This window comes from Spermophilus citellus (assembly GCF_964194105.1).
Source record: "Spermophilus citellus genome assembly, chromosome: 8".
In the NCBI taxonomy this organism is placed as follows: domain Eukaryota; kingdom Metazoa; phylum Chordata; class Mammalia; order Rodentia; family Sciuridae; genus Spermophilus; species Spermophilus citellus.
In genome coordinates, this window is record NC_138189.1 from 100738016 (window position 1) to 100755753 (window position 17738).

General features: G+C 34.4%; 1 protein-coding gene and 1 long non-coding RNA gene across 3 annotated transcripts in view; one reads left to right on the forward strand and one right to left on the reverse strand.

The window, feature by feature from the left end:
• LOC308654346 overlaps positions 1 to 17738 on the forward strand; it is an 82548-nt gene that overhangs the window by 56392 nt on the left and 8418 nt on the right. The window lies entirely within an intron of this gene.
• Positions 5393 to 17738, reverse strand: part of GSTCD (glutathione S-transferase C-terminal domain containing) — a 175800-nt gene continuing 163454 nt past the window's right edge. For both annotated transcript variants that reach the window (XM_081303585.1, XM_081303584.1), the window contains 4 exons: positions 14507 to 14640; positions 13288 to 13318; positions 10382 to 10451; positions 5393 to 7027 (listed from right to left, as the gene is read on the reverse strand). In XM_081303585.1, the coding sequence (XP_081159711.1) occupies positions 6891 to 7027; positions 10382 to 10451; positions 13288 to 13318; positions 14507 to 14640 (372 nt within the window). In that variant the 3' untranslated portion in view covers positions 5393 to 6890. The remainder of the gene's footprint in view (positions 7028 to 10381; positions 10452 to 13287; positions 13319 to 14506; positions 14641 to 17738) is intronic.

The window sequence follows — 17738 nt, forward strand, 5'->3', positions numbered from 1 at the left end:
AGATTAATTTCAAACGATAAAATAGAAGGTGCCACCAGAAGCCTACCAACAAAAAGCCCAGGACCGTAGATACACAACTGAGTTCTAGAAGATCTTTAAAGAAGAACTAATACCAATACTCCTCAAATTATTTCATGAAATAGAAAAAGAGGGAGCGGGCTGGGGATGTGGCTCAAATGGTAGCGCCCTTGCCTGGCATGCATGCTGCTCGGGTTTGATCCTCAGCACCACATACAAACAAATATGTTGTGTCTGCCGAAAACTAAAAAATAAATATTAAAAAAAGTTTTAAAAATGTGCCTTGGTGTGGATCTGTTGTGATTTTGTACATTTGTTGTTCTGTAAGCCTCTTGAATTTGGTTTTCCAATTCATTCTTCATGTTTGGAAAATTTTCTGATATTATTTCATTGAACAATTTGCTCATTCCTTTGATTGGGAATTCTATTTTTTCCTCTATCCCAATAATTCTTAAATTTGGTGTTTTTATTATATTTCATATTTCTTGAATGTTCTGCTCATGGTTTCTTATCATTTTCACTGTATGCTCTACATTCTTTTAAAGATTTTATATTTTGTCTTCATTGTCTGAGGTCCTGTCTTCCAAGTGGTCTGCTGGTGATGATTTCAATTTAACTTTTAATTTGGTTTATTGTTTCATTTCAAGGATTTTTGTTTTGTTTTTTAGAATCTCTATCTCCCTATTAATCTTTTGCTTCCTATGTTTGTTTATTTAGCTCTTTGTCAAAATGATCTCTTGCTGCCTGTATTTACTCTCTTACATCATCCTTTAATTCACAGAACATTTTAATTATGTACATTCTGAACTCCTTCTCTGTCATTTCTTCTGCTGTGCTGGCCATGGATTCTAATAATGTATATCTTGATTTGTTTGGGGTATTTTCTTCCCTTGTCTTTTCATATTGCATGTGTGTCTTCTCTTCTAACACTGTGGATCCTAGTCCTTACTGTTTTTACCCTATAGGCTTATAGTGCCCCTGTAGGGATCCAATACCTCTCCTTTGAAGTAAAGGACAATGTTATCATATCCCAATATAAACAAAGTACACCCTAAAACCAAATGTTTGCTAATAAGACATTTACAGTTTGGTCACAATGTACAGAAATGGTGAACTCAATAATTATCTACAATATACTCAGTAGGTTTGTAAAAGGGTTTACTGTTTCTGGTGGTGGACAAAGAACTGGGGATGAGGAGTAGGATGATATGCTGAGGAGGTAGGAGGTGAGGATATAGAGTTGTTATAACTTAGGAAGTGTGAAGGAGAAATCTAAAGAGGAAAATTAGTAGTAGGAGAAGGGAGAGGAAGTAATTTTGGGTAGACAAGTAAGTTGGAAGACAGCAGAAAACATAAAACAAACACACATATATATTAAAAAAAATTAAAAAATGTTAAAATAGTAGAAATTTGTGGGGAAAAGAAAAAATAATAAAATGAAATAAAAAGAATATACAACACAATTGTAATACGCTATTCAAAAGTCCCAGTCCTCAAAATCCTAATTCATGGTTTCACATATGTTGGGGATTGTGAGGGCAAGAGAATAGAGGGGAAGAGGAAAAAAATCTTGAAGGAAGAAACAAGATTGGTTGGAGTGCTGTATCTTTCTTGCTTTCCTTCTTATCCAATAGGTGGGGACCTCTGTTGTTAGCTGATATCTCTGTGCTTAGAATGGTGGAGGCAACCAGGGTGTCACTGTACTGGTCTAGCAGCTGCTGGGGAGAGGGGGAAGTTAGAAACTGGGTACCTGGCCAGTCGGACTTCCAAACTGGGAGTTGCCCCCAATAAAGATGGTGATGAAGGTGACCCAAGATGGAGGCGCCTTCTTTCAGTGGTGGGGTGTTGTGTCAGGTGGGGGAAACTGAGTGATGGTGTTGGAGGATGAGTTCAGAGACAAGCTCTGTGGCATGCATTGTGTTGCTGTCTGCTGACTTCAGAGCCTGTGTGAAGTTCCCTGGTGTAGGCAGGCTAGTGTGCATAGGGGAATATCTCTGCTGCTGCAGAGTCCCAAGATGGTGGCGACTAGAGGAGCCCCACATTGTTATATGGGGGTTCACACAGGAGTGGCAGCCAGAATTCCTGCATGTGAGAAGCTGCTGGGTGTCCTGTGTGGGAGCGGCATCCGTGATTTCTGCTCTGGTGGGTGGCCGAGAGTTCTGCCACCCAGTTTTGGGTGTTGATGGTTCTGCTTGGTATCTGGTAGTCCTTCCAGGGTGAGTATTTGAGAGACCTACTCTGACGCTAGGGCCTGGAACCCTGGATAGGCATGTTTGCCATGATTCCTGTGTGGGAGCAGGAATATGCTTGCAGAGAAGCAGTATTCTCAGTAATCAAGTCTCAGGTCACAGAGCGACATAGAATGTTGCCTCCCTCTGTCCCACCATCTTGGATCTCCCTAGATTAAGTATTTTAATGTCAGGCAGGATATAAATTTTGAACTGCATTTAATGTTTCTCCAATATTTTATAATAATAAATTACTTTTTAAAAAAATTCTCTTCCAAAGGTAGCTGTGAAAATCCAGAGCAGTAACAGGAAATGCTGGTGGCACCTGCTCTCCTTCTCTTTGATGGATTCAGTAGAATCCTTTATCCCAAATCAGTGTCATTCAGGATCTCTGTCTCTAAACTGGAAAATGGTCTGTTTTTACTTCCTTCTTTCTCACTGCCTTGTTTCCCCCTTCAACTATACTGCTGATGGCACAATATATTATTGTATAAAGCTATAAACCATTAAACTCAGGAGGGGCTCTGTAATGGGTTTTAGCCAACAAAGTGAAGAAAGTGATTTCTATCACATCTGAACTGAATTTTCAATAACCTGATGGTAATTTGCTATACTTTCCCCATCCTAGGAGACCAGCTATGTTTCCTATGGACAATGCTTGGTCAGGCCAGGTCTTGGTGTGAAGACAGTGTGGAACAGTCATAGCAATTTGGATGAATATATCATGTTAGTGAAAAATATCTTTCTTTTGTAAAGGCATTGAGATTTTGTTATCATTGTTCATACGAGCCAGTCCTGCTTCAAAAGATTGCTAAAAGAGACTGAATTTGAGTATTAGTTCTGCTGATTACTGACTCGTTTCAAACCCAGGTCTGCTTTTACAGTGTAACTGTAGCCTTACTTTCTGTAAAATGGGATTGCTAATATCTAGCTCACGTGGTCATTATGAGGATTAAATAACTTAAAACATTGAATTATTATTTGTAAGGGCTTGGGATAGTGTCTAGGAAATACCATGTACTGTATTAGTATTTGTTTTATACATAGAGATTTATTTTACAAAGTATAAGGCTGGGGTTGTTGCTCACTGGTAGAACACTTGCCTTGCATGTGTGAAGCACTGGTTTTGATTCTCAGCATCACATATAAATAAATGAATAAAATAAAGGTCTATCAACAACAACAAAAAAATAAAAATGAAAAAAATCCTAAAAAACAAAACAAAGTATAATGGGGCTGGGGATGTAGCTCAGTGGTAGAGCACTTGCCTAGCATGCACAAGGGTCTGAGTTTAACCTTCAATCTCTGGTACCACCACCACTACCACCACCACCAAAAAAAAAAAAAAAAAAAAAAAAAAAAGAAAAAAGAAACAAGTATACAATAAAGTATTAAGACAATGAATTTAAAATATTCTTCTTTTTGTTTAGCTACACCTTCTAGCTCTACTACATCAACCATTATTTGAGTAACTTAAAAATTCTATTTAAAATTCCATATTACTTTTAAAAAAGTTTAATTTAAAAATGTATTGCTTTCTTTATTATGAATGCTTTTTTTTAAAGTTTATTTATTTATTTTGCAGTGGAATGCATTTTGACATATTGTACACAATCTCTAAGGACCATATCTCTAATTTTATTATCAAAGTCAATAAAAAAACAAGTTTTAGTGTGTGCAAGTTCTGTTAATAATTTTCTTGAATCATGAAAATGGGCAACAAAGTCTTTAGAATCAGACTGTTTCATTACTGTTATTTATGTATAATTTTGCATTCATGCCCTGCAAATGTTTTGATTTCTATTATGAATGACCTAAGACTGTAATTCCAATAATACCTAAATAAGATAAAGTAGTTTAATCATTAATATTCCCTTGTTTTTCTGAGTCAGATTCAAAGACAAAGAAAGATGATCTCTAGTTTCTAATGTTATTACAACCCTGAAAGACACATATCAGAGAGGAGCAGCCTTGCTTTTGATGGACAAGAATGGGGGTGAGATCAGGTCACTTGCAACAGTCTTCCTGTTGCCTGCATTCAATCCCTTTTATTATGCCTGGCTGGGAAGAAGTTTTGGCAAGGGCTTACATACAGAAATCACTACACCTGTATCTATTTCTAGCCACAGTACTCAGAGCTGGAGAATGCCAAGCCTAGAGCACGGTGGGAGAACAATAGGGTTCCTGCATTTTTTGTTTTATTTTCCATAATTTGGGAGGGATGGGGAGATGAATGCCCTACATGGTAAACATGCTATTGCAGGTTCATTGGTCCAGGGAAATTGTGAAAGGCTTACCTCAGGAGGTCAAATATCACAGCAGAAGACGAATGAGTTTAAACTAGAAGAAGGGATAAAAGGAGACTATTCTGAGTAGTGGGAACAGCATGTAAAAGCTCAAGAGTTAGTAGCCTAGACACCATTAAATAATGAATTAAAAAAATCTTCTACACTGAAAATTACAAAATATTGCTGAGTATAATTAAAAGAAATCTAAATATATTGAAAGATATATTTATGGTTATTAGATCCAACTACTGTTTAGATGTTGAATTTCCCCAAATTAATCTAAAGAGAGAATATCAACAATTCCAGCAAGCTTTTTTAATTTTGTAAAATTATAAAAATAAATTGATAAGCTAATTCTAGGGTTTATATAGAAATACAATGGATCTAGAACTGCAAATACAATCTAGAGAATGAAAAATCAAGTTGGAAGACTAACTACCTGCTTTTCTGACATACTATAAAGTTTTTGCAACCAATAAGTTAGTAAGACAAACAAAATTGAGAAAACACACACACACCCGTATATCCATATGCATACACACACACACACACACACACACACACAAACAAACACACAGATTTTCAACTGAGGTACCAAATCATTTTAATGGGGGAGAGGAAAGGATTTTTAAAAAATGGTACTGAAATAACTATTCATCAAAATATACCTACCTCTTTATGTGAAAAATGATTTGGGATAGATGATAGACCAGAATATAAAAAGATGGGATCATAAAGTTCTTATAATAGGAGAAATTTTTATGACCTTAGGGTAGATAAAAATTTATTAGAGAATATAAAGAAAATATGTATCATAAAAGAAAAAAAGATAAATCCAGCTTCATCAAAATTAAAACTTTTATTGTGAAAATGAATAGTCCACAGACTAGAAAAATATTCTCAATACATATTTTTGGCAACATCTGACAGAAATATTCTACATCTTATTTTGGTGGAAGTTGTGTGGTTACATATAGTTGTTAAAACTTTTCAAATGGAACACTTAAAAACTTGTTATTATATTGTATATAAATGATATCTTGATTTAAAAAAGAAAGTCCACAGTAAAGGAGCATTGTAGCTACAGGCACAAAAGACTAAATTACTCAGAGCCAGTAGTGCTTTCCTTAAAATTTACGTGAGGAAATCAGCTACAAAACTCCCTTCTCCCATTCATATTATTGTAAATTATTCCTATTTTTATCTCAGTGATGAACAATCCAAGTTCTTTCCTATTATGATATATGTCATATAGGAATTAAAAACAATAAAATAAATCTTAAATTGAATAATCTAGGACATGTGAAGTTAAATAAATAGCAGCATATAAGAGAAGATTACTACCTGTCTTTAAAAATGTTATCTGGAAGAAAAAGAATTTAGGCAGACAGAACTATTCAAATAAGCTTCCATATTCTGCACTCTTCACCTTCCCAATTTATGCTTGATAATTTTTACCAAGAATTAAACAAAACAATAAGACCATACATTATGGTCTGACATAAAGAACTTCACTCATTCTTCAATATTTCCTTCTAATTGATTTACTTGCATAGGTAAAATTGTATTTCTTGCAATTCATCTTCATATCTTCAGAAAAATCTAGGCCAGGGTTGTGAAAATAATGGATCCTAAATTATTATGAATAGACTTGAATTAAGATATCAATGTATTTGCCAATTAATTAGAATTTATGTCCAAATTTCACATTCTCACAAGATGAAACTTACTGCAATGACTTTAGAATCTTTTCACCCAAAATGTTTGAACCAGAAATGATCACATTTGGTAATTTATGGGCAATTATTTAAAAGGATAATCCTAAATGTATATAAGTTCAACTGACCCCAGCTTAAAAATACCCATACTGTAATTGCCTTCCTAGATTTTTACAAAATTATAAAAGTACCATTGTTTGAAAAATATAAAAACCCACAAAACCCCCACAAAGTTTCTCAGTTTCTGTGTGTAAATATCTAAGATTATAAAATAAAGGCTGCAAGTACATTGTTTTGAATTAAATATCACATTGGCAAGATCAGAAAAGCTTGTGAAATGAGAAGGAAATTGTTATTCCAGTAATGAAAACTTCAATGGTTGAGTATTATTCTTTTGGCAGCTGAGACGCCAGGGGAGTCTCACTATGAAAACCACCAGCCCTTGATCGCACATTTTAAGAGTATTTGTGATGCTTTGCAGGCAGCCTTTCTTCCAAGATTTTCCTGTTGCTTTCCTTCCTGAGCACAATAGGCTCAGGATGGCTATGCTGTTTCCTACTTATGCCAAGAACCTCCTGAATGCCACTGGGCTTTCATCATGGAGCCAATGGCAAAATATCAAATGTAAACATCTCAATCTAAGTGGGGACTCCCACTATCATGTTGTTTTTGGGAGAGCAGCTCTCTGGCTCCATGGATATCACTTGAACAGAATAACCATGTTCTTCTGCAGCTCTTGCTCGGTCCAGATCCACCAGGCACATGCACTGTTTTCCTGAAACACAGTGAAGTGGTATCATGAGAATACCCTTCTTCTAGCAGGACAATTTCATTTGGTCTAAAGAAATCCACACAGTGAAAAAATCTACAAGTACTATGAAGAATACTGTTTACTCCCAAGTACCGTTCAGTTTTTTTTTTTTTATTTAATTCTTAATCAGTATGGAGAGAAGGTAGGTATAAATAATCACAAATTAACTCTGCTAATTTAAAGACTAGTAGCCTTTTAATATATTTAAAAATAAACCTCAAATAGAATTTTAAATTCTGTTTTCTAATTTGGTTAAAATCCTTTTAAACATCTTGTCATTGTTTTCCTATAAAACTACATTTTCTCTAATATTGTAAAAAAAAAATCTGTCTTTGAGAATATCTAAAGTAACATGCTGACAAAGGACCATTTGATAGACATGCTACATTTTCTACCCGGACCTTTTTCAGACTCCAGGAAATAAGAAATGGAAAATATGTTGAGAAATTCTCAATCGTGTACTAATTATTTAAGGTAGATATGTAATGTTGAGTAAAATATACTCGTAATTTTCAGACCTTGCCATCCCTATTAAAATATCAATTCTCTTTTTCCTTTTTAATCTCTGGAAAACAAAAGAGGAAACCTGACTGGCAAGCAAAACAGTCAATTTGTTTTCCTTTGGCAAACATGAACTTCAACTTTCAAAAGTAGCTCAGGGGAAAAAAAAAAACTGATTTGGGGCTGAATATATTCAAAGCCATGGTTGTCTTTCCCATTTTTTGATTGCTCTAAATTCAATATGTAAGCTTCTTCGTCTTCTTGGGAACCTCATTTATTCTATTTTTCCTCAATAATTATAACGATGCCTAAACATTATTTTAATTACAGTAATTTATTTCCACTGAGTAACAGTGAAACTGTTAAACTAAAATGACTTCAGAAGTGAAGACAGTTAAATAAAATAGAAAAGACGATAGAATTCTCACATAAAAAAAAAAAAAACAGCAGAAGGTGTAGATAAGAACTAAGAACAAGAGACTCAGACTTAGAATGTTGATGTCACACACTTCCTTAGAAGGACCCATGCCATAAAGAATGAACTGTGTTAGAAATGATGATATGAAGAGATATCCACTATTTTATTTAGGCAAATCACCCTTTCTTCATTAAAGAGCTATTATGGCTAACTTTCTTTTTTTCTTTACTATCTTTCCTTTAAGATATCTGTAAATGTTCACCTCATCAACTTTTCAATTTAAAATGAAACATTCTCTGTCATAATGGGATGCTCTACATTCCTTCAGTACCCACCCTTGGTTTACATTGCAGCTCATTTACCCTTGGCTTTGATCCCAGTGCAGTTAATTTTTTCTTTTTCATTATGCTGAAGAATCTCACTTTTTCACGTGTAAGTGCCATTACAACTGAAACTCAGTCATCAACATCTACATTTTGGGACTTGGTAAACATCCTAAAAATATTCAGAGAACACAGAAATGGTCTGTGCACAGATTCAGACATCTGATGGACTCTATAGCTTTATAGAAACCCATTCCTTTTCCCCTTCCTGTCCACATCATATCAAATGCTCGTCCTCTTCAATGATAGACACTTCCCTTACAGTTACTCCCCTTAAAATGCATATCCACCATAAATATATCCATCTATCATTATGTATTGATTGAATTGCTATGATTTGAACATCCCCCCCCCCCCCCACAGGGTTGGGAAGTAGGACACAATAGGTGGTGATGAAGCCATAGGCACAAAATAACTGGATCAATGCTGTTATTATTGTAAGAGTGGGGTTGTTATCACAACTATGGGTTCCTTCTCATGTGAGCATTCACCCCCACTTTTCCCTCTCATCGAGATGGCCACCATGTTATAACATAGCAAAATGGACCTTACCAGATGCCAGCCCCTCCACTGCAACTTTCTGAACCCCAGAATTGTAAGCCAAATAAATTTCTGTTAATTATAAATTACTCTGTGATAGTCTGTTATAGCAGCATAAAACAGACTAAGACATAGGTCTAGTGGTGCTACATCAAATGTATATTTCACTAACTCAAACTGTTGATGAGAAAAGGAAGAGGAATGGAGAAAAAAGAGCAAGTTCCTTTCATGTTATGTCTAAGAGTATAAGAGAGAGAAGGAATTTCACTGTTCCCTCAATATCAGGTCTCTCATGCTTTTCCAAGTGTGAGCATCTTGCCCTGCTAACTCTGATTTTAGTGTTTAATGGTAATTATTTCTTATACAACATGGTACTTGCATGAAAGCTAACTACTTCATTTAAGCTAACTACTTTGGTGCTTGACCAAAGAAATAACAATCAGTTTTTATTAGTATAACATGGAAGAAAAATAGGCTCTGTACTAGAATTTTGGAAAGTGGGACAGTGCCTAATGTGGTGCTTCTCTGAATAATTTTTAAGATTAGTTTGAATTTGACCCATTTATGTAAAGCCCTAATTTCACAATCTGAACTTGCAATGACGTAATTCCAATATGCTGAGAAGCAGTATCACAAAAGTAAATAAGAATTTTGTGTCTGGAATCATCTAATTTGCGTTCATAGTGTGGCTCTATCATCTGTTAGGTGAAGATCTCAGGTAAACTTTTGTCTCCATCCACTCATTAAAATTAAATAATAGCACCTATCTCATAAGAATTTATGGAGATAATAAGTGAGGGCATTTAACTCAGTGTTTAAATTTATAGTAACAGTTGCTATTATTTTTCTAAATGTGATTTTTTCTAAAGCAAAATCTTTTGATAAAACAAATACTTAATAAACTTGAAACACTTCTGTGGTCTTCCAATTTAGGCAACAATTTAATGTTGCAAATGTTGAGTAAAATGTTCTATTATAAATAATATACAAACATACTTTTTTTTGGAAAGAAAACATTATCATTCTTGTTCATAACTCTTGCTAAATTACTGAGGCTGGCTTGGAACTCGTGATCCTCCTGCCTCCGCCTCCCAAGCAGCTGGGATTACACGCATGCACCTCTGTGCCTGGCCATAATTTTTAAAAATGCGTAAATTTTGGCATAATGGTTAACTTTTCCATTTTTTTGTTATTTTCTTTTGTGGCTTTTGATAGATTTTGTAGTTGGTTCATAATTGTTAGTGATTTAATTCAGTGTAAAAACACTGAAAATTTACTTAAAGGTATTGTTAACCCAAACAGGATAAAATGCTAGTTGTTACAAAACCCTTTTGATATGGATTAAGTTTCTTGAGAAGAACAAACTTTAGTTTCTTATTGATAAATGGACCAGTTTTTCCCATATGGAATCTATCCATTAATTCCTAGGCATACTGTGAATAATCTACTCAACAGCTGTTTTATTAAAATACATACCTATGAGCCTTCTTTGGGGTGGAAGCTGGACAGCTGTCTGATCTGCAAATCGGCAAAGAATCATATGTTCCTAAAAGAAAAACCAACAGAATATGAGTTTATTTTAATCTTTTGCTTCGAAGTTATAAAAAAAAAAAAACCAAAAACTACCTAATTTTTTCTGGAGTTCAAAATTGTTTAATTAAATAAAGTACTGCACAAAATGGTACTTTCAAAAAAAGTCAACTCTGTGAATATGTTACTTGATAACTTCTTTTCATGTAAACTGCTCTTCAGCTGTAGTTCTTTTTTTAAAAATTTTTAGTTGATGTACACAATACCTTTGTTTTATTTTTATTTATTTTTATGTGGTGCTGAGGATCAAACTCAGTGCCTCACATAGGCCAGGTTCTACCACTGAGCCATAATCCCAGCCCCCAGATGTAGTTCTTAAGAAGAGATATACAGAAAATCTTCAAGACAATTTTGTCAAGTTGCTTTTAATCAAAATATGAAATAGTTACATTTTGTAATTACAATGTATTAAATTAAAAGACCAACAGTTCACTTATACTTTTCCTTTATAAATTTTATTTGAATATTTTGAATTGTGATTCCAAGAAGGCGTGCTCTGTGGCTTCTCATACTACCAGAGGAAAAGGAAGTCATGCAGATCTCAAATTGCAGCACTCTAGGAGTGCCAGCAGCATGCTAGCTACTCCCTGGCTTTTCTTGACTCTTACTTTCACCCAGTCACTTTAGAGGACAGGAGCCTGGCTCCCTCTGTCTACTCTCACTCCACAAGGCTGCAGAGTAGATTTCTCTCTCAAAGACAAACCATTAGGAAGACCTGACGTAATGGGCCAGCTGGTGTTATTACTTTCTGCTTAACAATTTTAGGAATGACTGAATTAATAGAAGGCAGCCCCTAAAGGGACAGAGTGAATGAGTTTGCACAGTGCTTTTAAATCTACATGTAGCCAAAGGTGAGTGACTAAGCAAACTCAAAATAAATATAATGCTCCTATGAGCTGTTCATTCAGAACACCTTGAGTTCCCAAGAATGTTAATGATCTTCCAGCTCAACAAACAGGTTTAATTCATATTCAACATTTATCTTCTTGTTTTTTTTTTTTAAAGAAAGGCTAAGAAGTTCCCTCCCTCCCTCCTTCCTTCCTTCCTTCCACTAAGGATTGACTTCAGGGCCTCAAACATGCTAGACAAACACTCTACAGCTGAGCCACAATCCCAGCCCCTCTTCTTAGTATTTGTACATTAAATTTGAAGCCTCTGGTTTTAAATAAGAAAAGTGAAATGACTGGCAATGTTGCAGGTTTTTTTTTTTTTTCCTTTCTACAGGGATATCTTTGTCTCAACTTTTATGTATTTAAAAAACATTTTAATATTTACTATGAATTTAATGGCAAAGGGTAGGAAACTAATAAAGTAAGTCAAATGAATAACATTAATTAAGATTCCACAAACTAACTGCCATCAACAAAGGGACAAAAGAATAATTGAGAATTCTATGATTTGAGGAAAAGCCAAGAAAAAGCACATCCTTTATCCCCATAGTGTTTGTAATCTAAGATTCACTATATATAAAGGTAATATTGAGGTAATTGCAACTTCAGATGGGTTTTACTATATTTTAATAAAATTATTCTTCTTTCTATTTGGTAGCAGGAATTGAACTTAGGGGTGCTTAACCACTGAGCCACATCCCCAGCCCTTTTTTTAAAAAATATTTTTTTATGTAGAGACAGGATCTCACTAAGTTGCTGAGGGCCTTGCTAAATTTCTGAGGCTGGCTTTGAACATTTGATCTTCATGCCTCAGCTTCCCAAGTTGCGGGATTCTAGGCGTGGGCCACCTTGCCTGGATCTTTGTTCTTTTTAATCAAAGTTAAGTTCTGAAATAATAAGGCATAAAGCAGGTACTCAGTAAAGGTTTCTGGCTAAATTTAATTGAGGAGAAAGACATTTCCCAATTTGCTTCCAAATATTTGGGTAATAAGTCCATTTAGTTGTGCCTACGAAGCCACCCATTTTTATGAAGCTAAATGAAACTAAGAAACACTGAGATATTAGTTTGCCACAGAATCCAGGAAGTGAAGGCTTCTCTATAAAGCATTTATACCTGAGTTCTTCCAGGGCTGGTGGCCAAGCAGCATTTTTGGGGGTGTGGGAGTTTGAGGAGATAAACTCAACTTTGGGGGTGCTAGAGATTTTCTGCTTTTGTGTGCAACATCTCTGCTTTTCAGAAATTTTATTCTTTTCCAGCCAGTGACATTGCATGTGCCCTACCCCATCACCTCCCTAGTTTTTCTTATTCATCCTCTTATTGTATAGTTTGCTTTACCTGTATAAGAATATGTGAAAGATTTGTTACGGCTGGTAAAACCTAAAATATTTATTATCTGACCTTTTATAGAAAAAATTCTCTCTATTCCAGGTTATCTTTTCAAGTATGTTTTTTATAGTGAACAAACTTGAAAAAAATACACTCTCTCTCTAGAACAAAGGGCAGGTATCCCTTGGCCCATTTCCAGATGCCCTATGGGAACTAGGCCTCAGTGAGTCAGTGTAAAAATGATGGTACTCTGTTTACTGTTATTGCTATGAACAACCAACTCCTTTGTCTCTGATTCAGGATTCTCATATCTTCTACCAGCATCCACCATATTAACCAATATGTTACAGCAGAATAACTTGAAAGTAGGTTAAAAATATCAGACCCTTCACAAATCTCCAACTACTAAAAGAGTTCATCTGGGTTTGTTAATCCAGATACAATACATATTAGATGCTCATGAGTAATTTGCATATAACTAAAGATGATATACTCCCTCAGAAATTTGAGATGGAAAACTATAAAGAGAGGATAAAAAGTATATTATTTATCTACATCTAGATCATTAAGATTACCTTGTATGATAAAGTTTTCTTGAATTGTTCACTGAAATAGAAAAGAAAATGGAATTAATCACTGTTCTAATATTAAGAACACTGAATAAACTAAATTACAAATAAAAATATATATTGTAGCTGAAGAGTATAAAATGCTATCTGAAGTAAAAACTGCCAGTTTGAAATATTGTGTAAAAGAATAAAAGCATATTATCAGCATATTATTAATTTTTAAAGAGTTTCTGTCATAGGAAGAAACATTATTAGAGAAGTACGGCCATTTTTTTCCCGTCTTCTCATTAGGAGCAAATAGATTCAGTGTTTTACTGTGTGAAATTTATTATTATTCAAAGGTAGTGAGCAAATATACAGGAGGTAATAAACATTGAAAAATTCCTTTGTTTCTCACAATTTCCCAGGAAGAAGGGTTATGCCATGTCATGCAGGCCATGTATTGAAGCATCAGGCCAGTTAGGAGGCAGAAAGACTATAGTAAGACACAGGCAATAGTCTTTATTGTGGATTCTATGTTAAAGGGTGAAAATGTCATAAACATGAAGAAGGTGATTCTCCTATGGTGGGTTAAAGCTGCAAGAATGAAAATGTCTCCTCCTATGTAGGATTAGAAGGATTATAAAAAAATGTATATAAAATTTAATCATCAACACTACTATTTAAAAATATTACTGCTACTACTGTTATAAGGAACACTTCACACTTATTGAGTGCTTACTCTCTGTTACTTCTAAAGTCCTACATTACTACATATATCATATTCTCACAAGAACTTTGAGATAGTTACCAGTATAACCTTTATTTCATACATGAGAAAATGCAGGCAGAGAGTAATTTGTCTGAGATGAAATAACTTATACAATGACAAGGAGACAGTATCGACACCCAGGTGTCCAGGTCCTAAACATTTAACCACTGTACCTCACTGCATCTTACAAGTGGTATGTTAAATTTCATTTAGAAGAACACAAAGAAATTCTGATACTGACAGACTTCTAGTTAGCTGACACCTAGATAGACTTACTTCTAAATTTCAGCAAGAGCTGGATCCATGGGTAAAATTAGAGACAGACACAGAGAAGATCCTTTCTTCCTTGTACAATTTATAAACAATATTTGCCATGTGGAAAGTCAATAAACTACATGTAAAATCTCACTGCAACTTCCTATCAAACAAGTCTGGCATGCACACTGGTGTCTAAGGTAGAATACTAAATTTCACCTTTTTGGAAAATTAAACTTTGAGGTGTTCTGAATGAAACCATAACAGCAAGGGCATGTGACAAAGGAAGCCCGTGTTTTGATGCAGTGCTCAATCACCATGTCTGTTGCCACTCCACAAGCATGCAACGCCACCTGGAAAATAAAACCAGACCTTAGCATTAAGTTCTTTCTTAATGAACAGTGCAACTTTTGTGCCTTAAAATTTGTGTGTGCATGTGTCTGTGTGACTTATCCTCAAGAGATCTCAATTAACCAGAGTATTATTCTATAATAGTTTAAATAGTTCTCATTTGAACATTTCAAAGGACTACTTACCTATTCATATATTAACTAAGAAAATTAAGCAAGGTTGAAAGATTATAAAAGGAGCACTGCAAAAGAAGTATAGGATTCATTCAAAAGGATATGTGAAGCAATCTTAAAAGTGGAAAACTGCATATATATGGATTACTAAACTAGCACTCTGGCTGATTATGAATTTATTTCAGTGGTAGTATTGTGACAAGAACACTAATAATATGCAATGAAAACTTCTGGTCTAGAGAGCTGGTTGGCTATGAGACCCTGTGCTGGACAAAACTTTTCAAGTCTTTGTCTATTCAGCTATAATCTATGCTAAATAATACTGACATAGCATACTCTTAATGCAAAGATTAAATAAAATGTATTTTAAAACACTTTTTAAAATTCTATATGAATATAATCTGATTAGTATTATATAAAAATTGATTGAATCATATTTATGTAGCACCTTTCTGGGTGTTTTCATAAGATAACAACCCTAACATTGAATGAAAAGCTGCATAAAATACTTTCAAAGGGTTTACTTTAAAAGGAAGGAGTGAGGGGCTGGGGCTGTAGCTCAATGCCAGAGCTCTTGCCTAGCTATGTTTTAGGCACAGGGTTTGATCCTTAGCATCACATAAAAATAAACAAAATAAAGGGATGCTGTTCATCTACAACTACCAAAACATTTTTTTTTAACAAAGTATATATAAAAAAGGAAGGAGTGAAGTTAACTCTGAAAACAATTTCAATTTTAAAAAGTTTTCAAAACACATATTCTTAAACACAATTTATTACAACTTAAAATAAATAATTTTGAAAATTATTAGACTAAATGAGGCAAAATACAATTCTATGAAGGAATCAGATATGGGGATCCTGAAAAATAAATTATCACATTTTGCCAGAAAAATGTTCGGCTCTCCATTTCATTCTAGGCAGAGACATATTGTATTATACTTTCCCCTCCTAGGGACAGATCACATAAACTTCTGGGTAGAGGAGCGCAATCATTGTGAAGAGGAGTTTCCTGGAAATGTCTGGATGTAGATTATTTTAGCTAGATTCCCTTTTGAACTGAAAAGCTAAAACCTGTACTATTCTGGGAAGAGAAAAGCCCTGTACCCCTCTGAATTCTTCCCTTCTTCTAGACTTATATAGGCTACACAGAAGTCAACATCTCAATTTCTATGGTAACTATGAACACACCTTTCCTGTTTCATGGTGAAAATGGCCTAGGAAGGCAGCCATCCCCTGAGGGCAGTACCAACTATCAAGCAATAGGAGAAAAAAGAACCTTGATTTCTCATCTGCTCCTTTTATTTAGTCAGCTTTTCAGTATAAAAATCTTTACTTTCATGAGTAGCTGGAGAAAATCTAAAGGTAAAGTTATGGGTGAATATTCCCTTGGAGTAAGAACAGAACTGAGGCTCACTGAGTGCCCTTTGTGCACAGGCACTATGCTGGCATGCTGACATTTCTATGATCACAACAACCCTGAAAGAATGTATTATCTCCCTTTTAAAAGGGAGGAAACAATGACTTGGAGAAAGGAAGAACTTGCTCACAACAAAGCAGCTACTGAAGGGCAGGACTCAGACTATGGAGCATGACCCCATACATTAATTACACCAAGGTGCTTCTCTACAAAACCCTGTTGAGGCTCTGAAGAAAGAAAAGTTTAGACAATTTATTTTTAAGTATCTACTTAGGTTTACATTCTTTTAACTACATGTAAAAGAGTGAGTTTCTTTTCCTCATTTAAACTAAAAAAGTTAATCACAGAAAAATGAGAAATTATATCCCATCTGATTCAAATGTATGATATGTCAAGATCATTGTACTGTCATGTGTAACTAATTAAAACAAATTAAAAAAAGAAGTTAATCAACTATTTACACAATGGATTTTAGGTCTAAAAGGTTTTACTGAATTACATAATCCTAATTTCCACTGTAACCAAGTGCAGGTCAGAAATAATAGGAAAAAATGAAGAGAGATATAGAGCAGTGGAATTATTTGAATATGGAAATTTAGCACATATAAGAAAGGTAGTATTTTAAACCAGGGAAGAAAAGATGGATTCTTCAGTAAGTAAAATTACATTAACCTGATAACATGTGAAAACCAAAAATTAGATAGTTCCATGTATCACATAAGAAAAAATAAATTTCAAATGGATTAGAGTTTTAAAATACAAAAATTATATATGTATATATATGTGTGTGTGTGTGTGTGTGTATATATATATATATATATATATATAATTTTATATAGGCTGCAGGGAAACAGGAAATATGAAAATGTCACAATCTTATGCAGGGGAAATTTAGCAAGATCTAGACAGATTACAAACATAATGTCTAAAAAATCTATTAAAGAGATACACTGGCAAAAATATATAAATATCTATTTGTTGACCAATATTTGAAATAATAAGAAAATGAAAGCAAACCAATTTCCCATTGACAGGAGACTAATTCAATAAACAAAATGGAGTACTCTGCAGTTCTAAAAAAGAATCCTATCTCTAGACAAGACAATGGAGTGATAAACTGCAGGAGATACTGTTAAATAAAATGTTAAAAATTATTAAATTATTCTCAGAAATTACCATTGATGGTTGTGTTGTGTGCTTCTAGCATGCTAGTGTGCATACTGTAAAATAAAGCAAATAAAAAATGTAGTGCCACTAGGAAACAGACGCTAATTTTTAAGCATGGAAGAAAGAAGAAAGAGGAATAAGACTTAAAAAAGAGAGGCTAAGTTAAAACTCCATACTTCTGAATTTCAACTGGAGATATCAGTAGAAATTCATGATGATTTTATTGTGGGTAGGGGAGGTGAAGTATGGCCTGACTCAGAATACTACAAAGTCTTGAGACAAAGAACAAACCAGCAGCAATGACAACCCTCAGTATCTAGACCAGGATATTCTAAATACT